The following is an 18,289-nucleotide window of genomic DNA, read 5'->3' as shown; positions in this document are numbered from 1 at the left end:
AACAGGTAATGGATCATTTGGGAATCCCTACACAGTTTTTTGGCTGGATTCTGGAATGTGTCAAAACAGTCAACTATACCATATTGATCAATGGAGAGACCACTGTTCATTTTGATGCAAAAAAGGGACTTAGACAAGGGAATCTTATATCCCCTTTTCCATTTGCTATTGTAATGGAGTATCTAAGCAGAAGTCTCAATGGATTGAAGGAAGATAATGACTTCAAATATTATCCAAAGTGTTCTAGGATGGGCATCACACATTTAAGCTTTGCTGATGATCTACTGCTATTTGCAAGAGGTAATTTAACATCAATGACTGCCATGCATAAATGTTTTAGTCAATTTTCACAAGCATCAAGGTTGCAAACCAATCTAGGAAAGCATTCTGTGTATTTTGGAGGGGTTTATATTGCTAAAAGAAACATAATTCTACAACATCTGGAATATGGGCAAGGAGAGATGCCTTTCAAATACTTAGGCATACCATTATCAACTAAAAAGATCTCAAAATCCGGTGTCAACTTCTTATACAAAAGATAGTGGCAAGAATATCTTCATGGACAGCTAAAAAACTATCATATGCGGGAAGAGTGCAGCTAGTACAAAGTGTGATCTTTGGCATTCAAGCATACTGGGATCAGCTGCTATCATTACATGTTAAAGTGTTGAAGATTATTGATGCATATTGTAGGAGCTATATATGGTCTGCCACCAATACCATCACTAAGAAGGCCCTGATATCCTGGGACAAGATTTGTTCTCCTAAGTCTTGTGGAGGCCTAAATCTAGTGAACATCCACTTGTTGTAACGATCCGACCGGTCGTTTTGTGCTCTAGCGTGTCGTTCCGCAGTCAGAGGCCATGAGCAGCTTCATTTCAGGTATTATGACTTGTACGCGCGGTCGGAATAGAATTTCGGGAAGTTCAGAGTTGATTTGGAAAGAGAATTCTCATTTCGGAAGCTTAAAGTTGAAAGAATTAACTAAGATTGGATTTTTAAGTAAACAACCTCGGAATCGGGATTTGAAGGTTCCAATAGGTTCGTATGATGATTCCGGACTTGGGCGTATGCCCGGATCGGGTTTTGGATGACCCGGGAGTGTTTTGGCGCAAATTGTGGAAGTTAGCATTTTGGAAGAAATTTCATAAGTTTGGCTTGAAGTGCATTTCAGTGTTATCAATGTCCGTTTGGGATTCTGAGTCTGTGAATATCTCCGTATGGCGATTCTGGAGTTGGGAGCGCGATCGGAAGTGAATTCGGAGGTTTGGAGTCATTTGGCTAAAGATAGAAATTTGAAAGTTTTTTAGAAGTTTGACCGGAAGTAGACTTTTTGATATCGGGGTCGGAATCCGATTCGGAAAGTTGGAGTAGGTCCGTAATGTCGAATATGACTTGTGTGCAAAATTTTAGGTCAATCGGACGTGATTTGATAGGTTTAAGCATCGAAAGTAGAAGTTGGAAGTTCTAAAGTTCATAAAGCTTGGATTGGGGGGTTGATTCATGATTTTAGCGTTGTTTGATGTGATTTGAGGCCTCGAGTAAGTCCGTAACGTGTTTTGGGACTGGTTGGTGTGATTGGTCGGGGCCTCGGGTGTGTTTCGGGTTGCATCTCGCTCTTATATGATGTTTTAACATCGTTTCTTTGGACATAAAAGGGTACCATATTAAGCAAATGATCTCCAAATTGAGTTTTTATTGTACCATTAGATCCGTATCGTAATTACGGATCCATAGCAAAAAGAATCGTTGAATTTGGACATCGTATGAGGGAGTTATGCTCATTTCCGTGTCGAGAAAAGTGCTGGTTGCTGTCATAACCGCAGATGCGGTCAAATTTCCGCAGATGCGGAAATTGCTGTAGGCAGAAGGGTGTTTTAAAAATCGAAGTTTGGCTCATTTTCACTTCATTTCCTCCATGGGAGCCGGTTTTGGAGCAACTTTGGAGTGCCATTTTCATCACCAAGCATGAGTTAAGTGATCTCTACTAGTTTTGAGTATATACAAGGTTTGTATACGGATTTAGACATGGAAAATTGTAGAAAACTTGAGGTTTGAGGGAAAACCTAGAAAACTAGTATTCTTGGATTTTGACCACGATTTTGGGTATGGAATTGAGAGGAAATCATATATTTGAGTTCGTGAGGTCATGGGTAATCTTTATCTTCAAAAAATTTCGGATTCCGAGCACGTGGGCCCGAGGGCATTTTTGTCAACTTTTCGATCGGGGTTAGGAATTGTTATAAATTGGATTATAATGAGTACCTTAGCATATATTAATGGATTTACATAATTATTGGCTAGTTTTGGAGCGTTGTGCATCGATTCGAGTCTTCGGAAGGGCGTGGAATGCCGGTTATGGATCTTCGGAGCGAGGAGAGTCTCCTTTCTAACCTTGTAAGAGGGAATTGTCCCCATAGGTGAGTTAATTGGTTATGTGCTCCTATTGTGGGGGCTACGTATGCACGAGGAGACGAGAGTCCGTGCGTAGCAACTATTATGCTATTGTCCGGGTAGTCTAGGACCCAAAAGCATGCTATACTCGGAATAATTGCAATCTTATTGACATCTTGTACTGCTTAAATCACATCGAATTAGTAAATGAATTTCTAAAAGGGGCTTAAACTCCATTTTTCCTAAATTATTAAAGAGAATTGGCCTTTCTTTGGATAGTTGCTCCATGTCGACTTCTTGATTGACTGTCTGTTTGTGTGTGTTTATTTTTGGAATGGGTCGAACGCCTTGATAGATTAAATAGATGCATCTATAGGCGCGTCGTCGACCCTCGGCAAGTGCACAGTTTATTTCTGTTGGATCGGGTCGTCGCCTCGGCATAATATGCGCATGCTTGATTGCTTATCCTGAAACTTATTGAAGTTGATATTGCCTTTTTATGGCCCGCTATAAACTAATAAAGAAAATAAAAAGTAAATCTTGGAATTTCCTTATTATTTGAGAAGGTGTTACCTGTTTTCTTGCTCTATGAGTTATAATTGCTAGATAAATCCATGTTTTCCTCACATCTTCACCATATTATTATTGGACCACTAGTAAGTGTCGAAGTTGACCATCTCGTCTCTACTTCTTCGAGATTAGACGGGATACTCATTGAGTACACGTTGTTTTCGTACTCATACTACACTTCTGTGCATTTTTGTTGCACAGGTATATATAACTCTAGTGGCCTACTGGGCGTAGCATCATGGGGACACGGAGACTAGGTGAGCTATATTTCCTCGAGGCGACCCACAGCTAGTATAGTCTCTCTCTCAGGATCCTACTTATTTTCTGTCCAATTGTATCCGGACAACTGTTGTACTTTATTCGGTTTTTCTTAGAAATTGCTCATGTACTTGTGACACCGGGTTCTGGGATGTATTTGGGTTTATTCAGAAATTTTTAAAGTTGTTAAATGTTTCATTATTTATTCGGAGGAACATACCGATGTGTTGTTTTAATCGTATAAAAGAAGTGTTTTCGGAAATTATTTAAACAAGAATTTAATTAAGTATTTGGTTGGCTTGCCCAACAGCGGTGTCCGGCGCCATCACGACCCATAGAGGATTTTGGGTCGTGACAACATGGTATCAGAGAACTAGGTTCCCTTAGGTCTCACGAGTCATAAGCAAGTCTAGTAGAGTCACGCGGATCGGTACAGAGACGTCTGTACTTATCTTCGGGAGGCTACAAGGCTGTTAGGAGTACTTCCCTTCTTGATTCCTTATCGTGCGATTTGATTCCTGTGAGGCTTATGCCTTTGTTTCTTTCCTACTCAATCTTATGCGATGCGAAGCGCTTGTTATAAATCGAGAATTGAAGGGCCGTAATGGTACTACAGATGTGATATAGGATGTTTCTCCAGGTATAGCTGATCGGATTATTATCATCGCTTTGTAGAAGGATATTTTATTGTTTCAGCCAGTAGCGGTACTTCGGAGGGCTCTAAGGCTAGGCACAAGTTGCCATGATGCTTATGAACGATTGTTCCGCAGTAGTGATATGATGGTAGGATGTTTTCTCACGTGTCGGGGCAGTGAATGACTTGAGGGGAAGTTTACTCAGTGCGTGATTCAGAAATTCAGTATTTTACTTTCGGCGGGGGAAAGGCAATCGGACTAAGAATGTGCAGATTTGCGATGATGGAGTAACGAGGCTTGGTATTTGCAAGCATGGAGGAATTCTCATCTATAATGAGGTGTCATTGTCCTTGATGAATGTACTAAGCTCGCCGGTGTTATGACCTTCTACAATTCGCCTTTGGGGCAAGCTTTTAGGAGGTAGTATCGAAAATGCGGCTGTCAGATATCGCAGGGTGCGGTAGTTCAGGGATGAATCAGTGCTTCTAATGTCGACGGTATGAGAAAGAGGATCTTCCGAAAGGTGTAAAGTTAGCAGCAATCGTGGGTTCAAGTGCCACAAAGATAGATTTTATTTAAGGCAGCAGCTGAAGAGCAAAGGATAAGGAAAGACATGTGGGAAGTGTCAGGAGGTGGCTAAAATTTCTAGAAGGCCGAGTATAAGAGGCCAAGGGTCGAGTAATCTATTAAGGGGATGAGTTCCACCAAAGTGAGAGAGTGGCGGAGTTGCATATGGGCTTTGCAGTGGGATGACCACGTACCTTAAGGAGAGTTTGGAATGATTTTGGATTATAGTGACCGGCGATTGAAGTCTACGGGTTTAATGGGAAGTATGGTCTATTATGCGGCAGGAGATTTGATATAACGGGAGGGAGCTGCTTGAAATGAAGAAGGATGCAGCATAACCCGGAATTGGAAGGATGATGCCGCACATTTAATTGAGGTCCACGAGGGGTGAATGGACTTGTGCAGCTGGAGAGTGAGCTCGGACTCAAGATTGGTTATTGGTGTCATAGTGATTGTACCCCGTACAGCAGCGTTGGAAGATGTCGGAGAGTGATTTCCACAGAGGGTTATTCCCTGTGAGCAGGTTAGCGGTCGCATGGTTGGCGAAGTTTCTGCAAAGAATTCTATGGGTTATTCAGCAAAGAGATCGGTCGTGCGAATGTGTTTGATGATTTGGAGTATTCAAAGGGGTTTTACAGAAAGATTCCGAGAATTTTGATGGTTGATTGCGCAAGGCTATGTCAATAAGAGATAAAGAATTCTAGTGAATTCCAGAGTTGCGCAATGATGGCTTCAAGCGAAGTGGAAGAGTCCCACCGCCTATGATTGGGTTGCATGGTTAACTACTTGTGAGGTTTCTGGTTATTAGCATATTGATGGGTTATTCCAGTTACGGGAAAGGACCATAAGTGGTAATTTGAGCAGATGAATTGTCGAATGCATGCTATGGTTGGCCTTATTGGCTCATGTTCAGACCTGGGGAAGGATTCAGGACCTATGCCTTGTATAGATGCAGGTTTCAAAGGAAGTGATTCCGCCGGGTGCTTCGTCGAGAGGGTACTCATGCGTTATAAGATTCATGGAGTTGATTATATTCGGAGCCAAGTCAGAGCATGTGGCTCTCAGCAACGGTCCTAATGGATTAAAAAAGGGTAAAGTGTGGTGCCTAATGATTTCGAGCCTATAGGTGCAGTTGAGAATCAAGCTTTGCAGCAACTTATGAATGGAGGCTCAGAACGTTCTATGATGTTTTGACTTGCAGTGTGGCAGTTGAGAGGAAAATGAGAAGAGATTTCGGATTCATAAAACGGATTAGCAGAATGGGCATATCAGTTGAGGGTGCGAATATGCGCGCAAGGAAGGTATGAAATGGTTCGTGGGATTTGGTACAACATGGTCTCGTGATTCAAGGTCACTCGGGGTGAGTGCAGATGGAGTATGTTTTATGTTGAATGGAGTTAGTATTATTTCTAAGGCAATCACAGATAAATTGGAAGAAGGTAGGCTGATTGGCCATAGTTGAATTGGCATATTGGTGTCAGTGATCAGTCCTTCGGTGTGATCAAGTTATGAAAGTGATTTGTGACGGTACGTGTGAGGCCTGTGGGCCGCCGTAATTGATGTTATTTAGAAGTATTCTACCATTATGGCCTGTTACGTGTGGGTGGATCCTGGAAGGGTTGTGGTGGATTAGACCACTACTTAAGGATTTGTATGTTCTACGGTTATGAGGATTCACATGTGTGCTGCTATAGTTCTCCTAAAGTGAGTTAAGTGAAAAGTTTTATATAATGAAGTGTTAATCTATTAGTGATTCTGGAGTTATGAGGAAGAGTCGTGTTCTATCGTAAATTGGCATATTGGGTGCAATAAGTGATACTGAATTTGAAGTGAGGATCAAGGTTGTAGTTCGGTGTTGAAAAGGATGTCGCGAGCTCGGATGAGTAGGAAGGGGGTTTAGATGTTTTGGTATTGTCTTCAGCGTCACCCGAGATCAATGTTTTGTAAAAAGGCTTTGCCTCATGGTTAAGGGATTCTTGATCGCTTTTCAGCGTTAGTGTGGCCGGTGGTTTGGATGTGCGGACCTGTTATGTGATTCGGAAGGTTGTGGGAGCGTGTCCCACAGGAAGATTGTATAAGTGTGTCATGTAGTCACTCGATTGATTTAAGATTTAAACCAAGTATGAGGATTGCGGTAATATCATTAATTTGAGAATTTATGCCTGGAGGGCACTCGGTTTATTGGGTTATAGACTGTGGAGGTTTGATCCGGTTATGATGGTGGTTCTTATGTGTTATGCGAAAAAGGGGTGATTATGGACCCTTGAAAGGTCATTGGCCTAGTTCGGTATGATCAAGAATCGGCTTGAGGTCTGTGAATGGATTTAAATATGAGTATGGGCTCTATATCAGGCCGGATGTGTTCATTTCAGCAATGCGCTTCTTATGGGAGAGTAGTCGGGGTTGTGAGACGGCTTGGTGAATTTCTTATGTGTTGAGGATCTGCATAGAGATGAGGTTATATGAGCGGGATGGCTTATTGCCTGAGCTGTTCGTACTGGGTGAGACGAGATTGTTGGATTTAGGATTAGTGCAATCTGATTACGTGAAATATATTAAGGAGCAAAGATCATTATTTGGTTCAGAATGTGGTAATGTTTCTTGTCAGAAGTATAGACTCAATGATTGGTTGACTCGGCAGTTGATTATGATTTTCTGCACATCTCTTCCGTCGTGGCGGTATTGTAAGAGTTAGAGTAAGACCTGTGTATGTCATGGGGTGCAATGGGAGCATCGGATTCGTGGAATTTCGACTAAGTTGATTAGAAAATATTATTGTGGCCCGGTGAGTAAAGTGATGCAAGGTGTGAATTCAGCAAAGTTATGCAGTCATGTCTGGGTACAACGTGTAGTGATTGATATGGTGATCGTATGTTGGAAACAGGTCGAGCATAGAATTTCGGGTGTTGGAATTGGGCTCTAAGGCTTATTTGCTTGAATAAAGGGAATATCTTCAGAATTTATCGAGCTAATGTGCTTAACTAAGTTGTGGTAGCACGGGAAGGTGCATGAGAAGTTAAACAGTGATTTCAGACTACTTCAGTGTAGTTCTCAGCACGTTCGAGGATGAACGTATGTTTAAGTCGGAGAGAATGTAACAACCCGACCGGTCGTTTTGAGCTCTAGCGCGTCGTTCAGCAGTCAGAGGCCATGAGCAGCTTCATTTCAGGTATTATGACTTGTACGCGCGGTCGGAATCGAATTTCGGGAAGTTCAGAGTTGATTTGGAAAGAGAATTCTCATTTCGGAAGCTTAAAGTTGAAAGAATTAACTAAGATTGGATTTTTAAGTAAACGACCTCGGAATCGGGATTTGAAGGCTCCAACAGATTCGTATGATGATTCCGGACTTGGGCGTATGCCCGGATCGGGTTCTGGATGACCCGGGAGTGTTTTGGCGCCTATTGTGGAAGTTAGCATTTTGGAAGAAATTTCATAAGTTTGGCTTGAAGTGCATTTCAGTGTTATCGATGTCCGTTTGGGATTTCGAGTTTGTGAATAGCTTCGTACGGTGATTCTGGAGTGGGGAGCGCGATCGGAAGTGAATTCGGAGGTCCGTAGGTCATTTTGGAGTCATTTGGCTAAAGATAGAAATTTGAAGGTTTTTGAGAAGTTTGACCGGAAGTGGACTTTTTGATATCGGGGTCGGAATCCGATTCGGAAAGTTGGAGTAGGTCCGTAATGTCGAATATGACTTGTGTGCAAAATTTGAGGTCAATCGGACGTGATTTGATAGGTTTAAGCATCGAAAGTAGAAGTTGGAAGTTCTAAAGTTCATAAAGCTTCGATTGGGGGGTTGATTCATGATTTTAGCGTTGTTTGATGTGATTTGAGGCCTCGAGTAAGTCCGTAATGTGTTTTGGGACTGGTTGGTGTGATTGGTCGGGGTTCCCGGGGGCCTCGGGTGTGTTTCGGGTTGCATCTCGCTCTTATTTGATGTTTCAACATCGTTTCTTTGGACATAAAAGGGTACCATATTAATAAAATGAGCTCCAAATTGAGTTTTTATTGTACCATTTAGATCCGTATCGTAATTACGGATCCATAGCAAAAAGAATCGTCGAATATGGACATCGTATGAGGGAGTTATGCTCATTTCAGTGTCGGGAAAAGTGCTGGTTGCTGTCATAACCGCAGATGCGGGACCGCAAATGCGGAAATTCTCCGCAGATGTGGAAATTTTCCGCAGATGCGGTCAAATTTCCGCAGATGCGGGATCGCAGATGCGGTCAAATTTCCGCAGATGCGGAAATTGCTGGAGGCAGAAGGGTGTTTTAAAAATCGAAGTTTGGCTCATTTTCACTTCATTTCCTCCATGGGAGCCGCTTTTGGAGCAACTTTGGAGTACCATTTTCATCACCAAGCATGAGGTAAGTGATCTCTACTAGTTTTGAGTATATACAAGGTTTGTATACGGATTTAGACATGGAAAATTGTAGAAAACTTGAGGTTTGAGGGAAAACCTAGAAAACTAGTATTCTTGGATTTTGACCACGATTTTGGGTATGGAATTTAGAGAAAATCATATATTTGAGTTCGTGAGGTCATGGGTAATCTTTATCTTCGAAAAATTTCGGATTCCGGACACGTGGGCCCGAGGGCATTTTTGTCAACTTTTCGATCGGGGTTAGGAATTGTTATAAATTGGATTATAATGAGTACCTTAGCATATATTAATGGATTTACATAATTATTGGCTAGTTTTGGAGCGTTGTGCATCGATTCGAGTCTTCGGAAGGGCGTGGAATGCCGGTTATGGATCTTCGGAGCGAGGAGAGTCTCCTTTCTAACCTTGTAAGAGGGAATTGTCCCCATAGGTGAGTTAATTGGTTATGTGCTCCTATTGTGGGGGCTACGTATGCACGAGGAGACGAGAGTCCGTGCGTAGCAACTATTATGCTATTGTCCGGGTAGTCTAGGACCCAAAAGCATGGTATACTTGGAATAATTGCAATCTTATTGACATCTTGTACTGCTTAAATCACATCGAATTAGTAAATGAATTTCTAAAAGGGGCTTAAACTCCATTTTTCCTAAATTATTAAAAAGAATTGGCCTTTCTTTGGATAGTTGCTCCATGTCGACTTCTTGATTGACTGTCTGTTTGTGTGTGTTTATTTTAGGAACAGGCCGAACGCCTCGGTAGATTAAATAGATGCTTCTATAGGCGCGTCGTCGACCCTCGGCAAGTGCACAATTTATTTCTGTTGGATCGGGCCATCGCCTCGGCATAATATGCGCATGCTTGCATTGCTTATCCTGAAACTTATTGAAGTTGATATTGCCTTTTTATGGACTGCTATAAACTAATAAAGATAACTAAAAATAAATCTTGGAATTTTCTTATTATTTGAGAAGGTGTTACCTGTTTTCTTGCTCTATGAGTTATAATTGCTAGATAAATCCATGTTTTCCTCACATTTTCACCATATTATTATTGGACCGCTAGTAAGTGTCGAAGTTGACCATCTCGTCTCTACTTCTTCGAGATTAGACGGGATACTCATTGAGTACACGTTGTTTTCGTACTCATACTACACTTCTGTGTATTTTTGTTGCACAAGTATATGTAACTCTAGTGGCCTACTGGGCGTAGCAGCGTGGGGACACGGAGACTAGGTGAGCTGTATTTCTTCAAGGCGACCCGCAGCTAGTATAGTCTCTCTCTCAGGATCCTACTTATTTTCTGTCCAATTGTATCCGGACAGCTGTTGTACTTTATTCGGTTTTTTTTAGAAATTGCTCATGTACTTGTGACACCGGGTTCTGGGATGCATTTGGGTTTATTCAGAAATTTTAAAAGTTGTTAAATGTTTCATTATTTATTCAAAGGAACATACCGATGTGTTGTTTTAATCGTATAAAAGAAGTGTTTTCGGAAATTATTTAAACAAGAATTTAATTAAGTATTTGGTTGGCTTGCCTGACAGGGTGTCCGGTGCCATCACGACCCATTTTGGGTCGTGACACTTGTGGAACAGAGCTGATATCACCAAACTACGCTGTGATGTGAAAGCTAAGCATGATAGACTATGGATTAAATAGATTCATTCATATTATATCAAAGGACAACAATTTCTACAAATGCCAGCTCCTAAACAAGCCTGCAGGGTGATCAGATAAATTTTCAATGCTAGAGCAGATTAGAGTCAAGTGCAGAGGAACAACCATGAAACTAGTATGATTAAACACATATATCTGCAGCTACTAGGACAAAGATCTCAAGGGAGGTGAAAATGTTTAATGTTTCAGAACATTGCGAGGCCTAAAGCACAATTTACCATGTGGATGTTACTACATGGAAGACTTCTCACTATAGATAGACTGCGAAAATGGGGAATGACAGTGGATACACAATATGTACTATGCCACAACATGAGGAAAACAGGGAACATATGTTTGTCAACTGTGAATATAGCAAGAACATGTGGAAGAAGATCATGAAATGGATGCAACATGAATATAGAACTATACAGTCCTGGGAGTAGCATCTTGAATGGAGTTTGCAGCATGCTAAAGTCAAGGCCAATAGAGCAAAGATATTCCGGATGGTATATGCAGAAATATCACATGCAATTTGGATTGAGAAGATTCTAAGGATCTTTGAGCAGAGGGCTCGAGACTGGAATGCTATTGCACATGAGGTAGCATATGTATGCAACATTAGAGCTACTACTGGCATTCAGAGATTAGTACATAGTTATATTTTTGTTTGAGTGTATAGAGTTCATACTGCATAGGAGATAGAGTTGTAATGAGATAGCTAGCTGTGTAAGCGATTTTATGACTTTGTACAGTTTTATCAGTGATTGATATAAAAGTGATTAATTACCAAAAAAAATTACTCGTGTACCACATTCATAAAACTTGTTTAACCACAACCAAGGGGTTGAAGTGGAATTCACTCTATGTTTATTGTACTAAATTTTTTGTTTTTCTCTTCAAATAAGCATCATACCATTACAATACACGATTGCAAGCGGTGGATCTAGGATTTAGTGTTTATGAATTCCTTTGATGATTAATATACAATAATAATTGAATTTTACAATCAAATATTTATAAATTTATACAATAATAACTGAGTTCACAATCAAATAAATATAATACTTAAAAACTAGACTTTACTGCAACAATTGGACATAGCAAAATACAAAGACACAATCAGGCTGTTTAGCTAAAGCTCTCGTACCCTGTTAGGCTTAGGGCTTAACAAACAATGGACGCGAATAAGCAAATGATTCATTAAAAAATCTCAGCAAAAGATTAAGAAAAGGTCACTTCTCTTCCATTGAGTTCTATGTTTATCTTATTGTCTAACAGTTTGCATTTTTAAAGATGTATCCCCTATTAATCTCTTGCTTGATAGTATTTTTTTACAACATATTAGTTATATACCTTATTTAGTACTACTATTTTTAAATACTAAAAATCATAATATCAGCGATACCATGGTTTTTAACACATAGATAAACACATATAAAGGCAGAACTATCCTTAATACATCAAACTAAATAAGTAGTCAATAAGTAATATTCGAATTTAACTTAATCTCGCTATTACTGATCATAGCATTAATATAACACCTTATTCAATATTATTCTTATACGCTCCACCAAACAACATCTTAGTAGTAGTTATATTGTTGTACTCCTTAAAGTTTTTAAGAGATAGTTATGACATTTTATAAATTTTGGCAAGATTTTTTAAAACTTTCTTGGTTGACTTTTGGATCAAAGGGGTCTGTTTTATGGCCTTAAAATGCCAAAAAATTAGGAACGGTCATAGCAAGACAATGACTATTTCTCATTAGTTTGTTACTGATGGGCCCACAAAATTTTAGGCGATCCGGGGCCGGTCACCCGAATTCACGAAGATGACATAGACATAACAACAACAACAACAACAACAATAATTACCCAGTAAAATCTCACAAAGTGGGCTCTGGGGAGGGTAATGTGTACGCAGACCTTACCCCTACCCTGATAGGGCAGAGAGGCTGTTTCCGATAGACCCTCGACTCAGAAAGGCGGAAATAAAAAACAAGAAAAGGCAATTCATTAGTAACTCCAGTAGAAACCATAATAGTAACAGAAGCATAGCAACCAAAAGATAAATGACATGCAATAACAGTAGCCAGTATCTAAGGCCCGGGGCTAAGATAAACAGTAAGGATAGTGTGGACTCAACATAAACTGCACGTCATCTAAGATCAACCATAATCCAACCCCGCCTCACCCAGGATATAAAGTAAGAAAAGCTCTACTACCCCCTAACCTACAACCCTAATGCTTGACCTCCAGACGTTCCTATCAAAGGTCATGTCCTCGGAAATCTGCAGTTGTACCATGTCCTGCCTGATCACCTCTCCCCAATACTTCTTAGCCCCCATCTACCTCTTTTCGTACCCACCACGGCCAATCACTCACACCTCCTCACCGGATCATAAAGGTTTCTCCTCCGCACGTGCCCGAACCATCTGAGCCTCGCTTCCCGCATCTTGTCATCCACGGGGGTCACGTCCACCTTCTTCCGAATATCTTCATTCCTAATCGTGTCTGTCCTAGTGTGCCCGCACATCCACCTAAGCACACAAAAAATCGAAAATCATGCTGAATTCCTATTTTATGGCCCTAAAATGCAAAAAATGAAGGACGGTTATAGCAAGGCAATGAATATATTTCATTAGGTCGTTACTGATGGGCCCAAAAAATTTTAGGCGATTCGGGGCCGATCGCCCGAATTCACGAAGATGACGTATAAATAAGCACACGAGAAATCGAAATTCATGTTGAATTTCTGTTTTGTGGCCCTAAAATGCCAAAAAATGAGGAACGGTCATGGCGAGGCAATGACTACTGTTCATTAGGCCATTTCTGATTGGCCCACAAATTTTTAGACGATTCGAGGCCGATCACATGAATTTATGAAGATGACGTGGACATAAGCACACGAAAAATTGAAAATCGTGCTGAATTGCTATTTTATGACCTTGCCAAAAAATGAGAAACGGTCATGGCGAGACAATGACTATTGTTCAATAGGTCGTTTCTGATGGGCCTACAAAATCTTAGACGATTCGGGGCCGATCGCTCGAATTCATGAAGATGAAGTAGACATTAAATCGGAATGATTTTTAGCACATGAAAAATAGAAAATCGTGCTCAATTCCTGTTTTATAGTCCTAAAATGCCAAAAAAAGAGGAATGGTTATGGCGAGATGATTGTTGTTCATTAGGTCGTTTCTGATAGGCCCACAAAATTTTAGTCGAGTCGGGGTTGGTCGCCCGAATTCATGAAGATGACGTGTTGAATTCTTGTTTTAGGGCCCTAACATGCTAAAAACGAGAAACATCCATGGAGAAGCTTAGGTCGATTCTGATTAGTCCACGAAATTTCTGGCGACTCAGGGCCCGTAAAATAATTAGCTAATTAAATTACTTTGATATGGAAGGTGAACCTAAGAAGTATTATGAAAACTGCACGAAAGAAGTGCGAAAATGACATATTTCAAGTGTAATCGACTTTTTTTATTGGCTAATTATTCCTCGTAAAGGGCGTTTGCAGACAAGTGCAAAATGTATGTGATTGGTAAATTATGGGCCTACGACATATATTTAATCGGAACAAAACCTAATTGAGGTATTTAAATAAAAACCGTGACAATTTTAAGTATCTGTGTATGTATCAAGCTTCTCTTTTTGTTGGTACTTCAATAAAAATTCACTCTTTACTTATTAGAAAAAAGTATAGACATGTATATCATCTTTGTCACTATAATCATTAAAAGCTATGAAGTTAGAAGTGCAGTCTATATTGAAGATTCATATAATATTTCTGAAAGCTTAAAGATTAATCAAGAAACCCACCTTTTATATTACTTTCTTTTGTTAGTTTGCTTAATTCACACTGAACTTTCTTAGATCAAATCCTTATATTCAGAAACCAATGCTCTATGATTTCCATTTAGTAGTATTTACTTGATTTATTTTGGGCAGAGGCCCTTGTTACTTCTACAGCAACTCCAAAGCGAAGGCGGCCTCCTTCCGGGGACCCGAAGGAGGCCCCGAGCCATCGGTGAGATACCACTCTAGAAAGGCTAGAATTCTAACCTTGTATCAGGATTATGGGCTAAGGGACAGTCAGGTAGACAGAAATGGCCCAAGATAGTATAACTAGCAATATTTTTTAATAAGTAGATTTAACCAATAAACAGAACACCAGTTTAGCAGTTGATTTCTAGCAACGTTTCAAAACACATCTCAAATCCAACTTGAAAAACAAATTAAACATAGATACAAGAATCATTAACATAATAAGAAAAGCCGGTTAAGGATAACAGATTCATCACTATTAATAGAAATCTAGAGAAATGATGGCAAATTTGAAAGCAAAGCATCCAAGCTTGCCTATCATATGATGTTCATCCTACCATGCAATGACTTCTTCTATAAAGAATTTAACAAAACTTTACGAGTTTATTGTTTTTCTCTTCCAAATACCCTACAAAATGACAGTAAAAGTAAAATAGAATGCTTCTGATATCTGCCACTGCTCTTCAATGGTTGGTTTTAATTGCAATCTCTATCTTCAAGCCCGAGAGACGACTTCAATCCAGCTTCACTGAAGAGAACAAATAATGTACAAACCAGAAAGAGGATAGGAACCCGACCGTGCCTGTTGCAAACATAATCGCCAAGACCATGAAGAGGGAATATCCGAGGTAAAGGGTGGCGGAAACAGGGCCGCTTAAACTCTTGAGGTCGAATATTAGGTAGTTGATGGAGTATAGGAAAATGTATATCGCGACTGAACCAGAAGCAAAGAATGACTTCCACCACCATTTCCAGTCCTCGACACATAGATGCATGTAGGTTAGAACAAGAGACACCTCAGCACAAACAATGACAAGGAGGAGCATGACAATAAGGAGGAATCCGAAGACATAGTACACACGACCCATCCAAAGACTGGACATGATAAAGAAGAGCTCAATGAATAGAGTACCGAAAGGAAGGGTTCCTGCACCAAGAACCAAAAGCCAAGACGGATATTTTTGTGGTGGAATTTCACGTGGAATCTGGTTGGTTCGGACTGGATATTCAATGTGAGGTGCCTTTGCCCCGAGGTAGCCACCAATAAGTGTTAGGGGAACAGAGATACAGAACCAAAGTAAAATGAGAACGACGAACAGAGAAAAGGGAATGGCCCCTGTACTGTGACTACCCCATAGCAAGAAGTTCAATGTGGTCAGGATAAAGAAAGCAATCCCGGGGAAGAAACATGCAGCTTTCCACGCAACTGAAACCCAGCCCTTGTGATCGCCACAGAAGATTGTCCTCCAGAGACGAACAGCAACATAACCAGCTGCAACACCAAGAATCATGTAAAAGAATAGCATACCTGTAATCAATGTTCCTCGAGATGCTGGGGACATGAATCCAAGGGCAGCAAACATGATAGTCACTACAGCCATCCCCAAGATTTGAACACCATCTCCAACCATCGCGCATAGAAGGCCAGGATTACCAGGCGCGCGGAAAACATCACCGACAACAAGCTTCCACCCAGATAACTCCTCATTCATCTGGGCTTGAGCTTCTTTGTCGAGCTCATCATACCTTGCCAGATCCCTTCGGACTGTTCTCAAAAAGATCACGAGCACAATACCAGCCAAGAAAGTGATCACCATTAGGGAATTGAGTATCGAGAACCAATGCACCTTTGCACCTTCCATCTTCAAATAAGCATCCCATCTCGATGGCCACTTAATGTCACTCTCCACAAAGTTCACCTCATAAGTAAAAGCCACAGGCTCATTTTCTTTAATAGCCATGGACACAGTTGTCGGGTCACACTTGATTGGAGAAGGGAACTTATTGTACGTTTTAAGGTTCTTTAACGAATCAGGCGAATGCTGGTAACTACAAGGTACAACCTCAAACCCAACGACCATATATCCAGGTGCATCGGATCCTGAATTTCCAACTGTTGAGATCACCTCTGATCCATCCCCAGTACCCATCACACGAGCCACATTGGTCTCCTCGAATTTATGAACAAGAACCGTAAACTTCAAATGATTAAACACATAGTATTGATCTTGGACCTTAATCCCAACTGGATACCCCGTCCATCGCAAGAAGTAACCTTCCTTCTTGGTATAACGAATAGCGGGCAAATTATCAAGAATCAAATTAACCTGATACATTTCATCAATCCTCTCTTTCAAAAGCTTAAATTCCTCACCAGACAAAGGTTTTGTTTGACACAAGAAAACCTCAGTCTCATTGGTATACATCTTAAACCTATAAGGAGAATTCTCAATCCTATCACCCATAAGAAGCTCACCTAGATTTTCAGCACTATCCTTCACACCTTCTTCAGGCTTACAGAAAGGCAAACTATAATAACTATAAGGCAATTCAGTGTCAATTGAAGTCAATGAATTGACCTTAACATTCAAGAAATCACCAACCTCATATTTGTGAGGATAACTTCCAGGCAAATAAAACCCATGACCCAATTCAGAAACCAAGCAGATAAACAAAACCCAAATCTTGAATTTATCAAAAGATCCCATTTTTACACCTATTTTCAGCTCAGATCTAAATGAAAAATCAAAAAGGGTATATTTTTAAAACAAAGATCAGTATTTTATCAAAAGGGGTTTCAATATATATCAGATCTGATTAATATTGAAACAAGACAATATTGAAACAAGATTAATGAAACATATAAAGAGGATAAAATGAAGGTGTTTGATAAAAATAAAAATAAAAAAGTGCAGATCTTGCTCACCTCTGATGGAAGAAAATGGGCTAAAATGGAGAGGAGAAGCGTTGTGAGAGTAACATTTGAGCTGAGGAAGATCTAACAAAAGGGTGGTGGCAATGTACAGAGTCCATAACTAGGGAATATATATGTATTTATATTTATTCATTTTCTTCGTCGGTGGAAGATCTTGGCCTTAAGGCCATTAATTAAATGACTTATATGCCCCTATATTCCTCCTTTTTGGATTTCTTTTTTTTTCACGTGAGTTCGTTAAAATAACATAAAAATGAATTCAGGAAATTATATACTACTATAAGATATAAGATATCTTTATAGAGTTATTTTCTTCCTTTTTAAATTATATTGGTTATAGGACATTATTTCCTCCTTTCTTTTAAGAAGATCGGTTTTATGTCCTATACCAAATGTTTCTTTAGTTACTTGACCTTTTTTTACATAAAATGAATAACATATAATATAAAAAAAAAATAACATATAATATAGGAAATTATTAAATAAAATATAAAAATAAATTATTTTTATAAGATGATCATCGGCTACTCATAGGAGATTATTTCCTCCTTTTCGTCTTTTACAATATTTTGATATCTTTCTTTTGTTTCAATATATAGTTGTACTTATATAAGGTAATTATAACCAAATAATGGGAAAGTGAAATGCGAGATCTTTAAAGAAAAAGCATTCAAATTCTAAAGAAAAAACGATTGTACCACTCATTATGTAATTGCACCTATTAATACATAGGTTTTTTTTTTGAACAAAAATACATAGGGTTACCAAACTCTATGTCACAAGGAATAGAAGAATTAATTAGTAGAATCAAATTAAGATTTGTTAAGAAACATAAAACATGGTAATTTTATAACTTACCTATTTAGTTCAAATGGCACCTTCCAAATAGATAGATTAATTCTGCTCTAGACATATTTTAGAACAATTTTTTCTGTCCAAATTCTAGTTATATATTTCCTACATAATCTAATTCAAATTATTGCCAAATAAGGATTATTTACTAATTACTATCAATCGTCACCGACATTATGTTTTTATATTATATTTTTATATTAT

General features: G+C 39.5%; 1 protein-coding gene across 1 annotated transcript; it reads right to left on the bottom strand.

The window, feature by feature from the left end:
• Positions 1-14,685: 14,685 nt before the first annotated feature.
• On the bottom strand, positions 14,686-17,333 carry LOC109239361 (transmembrane 9 superfamily member 11-like). The gene is made up of 2 exons (XM_019405913.1): positions 17,225-17,333; positions 14,686-17,031 (listed from the first exon to the last, which is right to left on the bottom strand). Exon 2 carries the CDS (start codon positions 17,004-17,006, stop codon positions 15,033-15,035), a length of 1,974 nt encoding a protein of 657 aa, XP_019261458.1. The 5' UTR covers positions 17,007-17,031; positions 17,225-17,333; the 3' UTR covers positions 14,686-15,032.
• Between the last annotated feature and the right edge of the window lie 956 nt (positions 17,334-18,289).

This window comes from Nicotiana attenuata, unplaced genomic scaffold (genome assembly GCF_001879085.1).
Source record: "Nicotiana attenuata strain UT unplaced genomic scaffold, NIATTr2, whole genome shotgun sequence".
Lineage (NCBI taxonomy): Eukaryota > Viridiplantae > Streptophyta > Magnoliopsida > Solanales > Solanaceae > Nicotiana > Nicotiana attenuata.
The sequence above is the reverse complement of the archived record's forward strand: the minus strand, read 5'-3'. Positions and strand labels throughout refer to the sequence as shown.

Excerpts from the sequence above, each read along its gene's own strand:
- LOC109239361 (XM_019405913.1), bottom strand. The coding sequence starts at position 17,006 with ATGGGATCTTTTGATAAATTCAAGATTTGGGTTTTGTTTATCTGCTTG.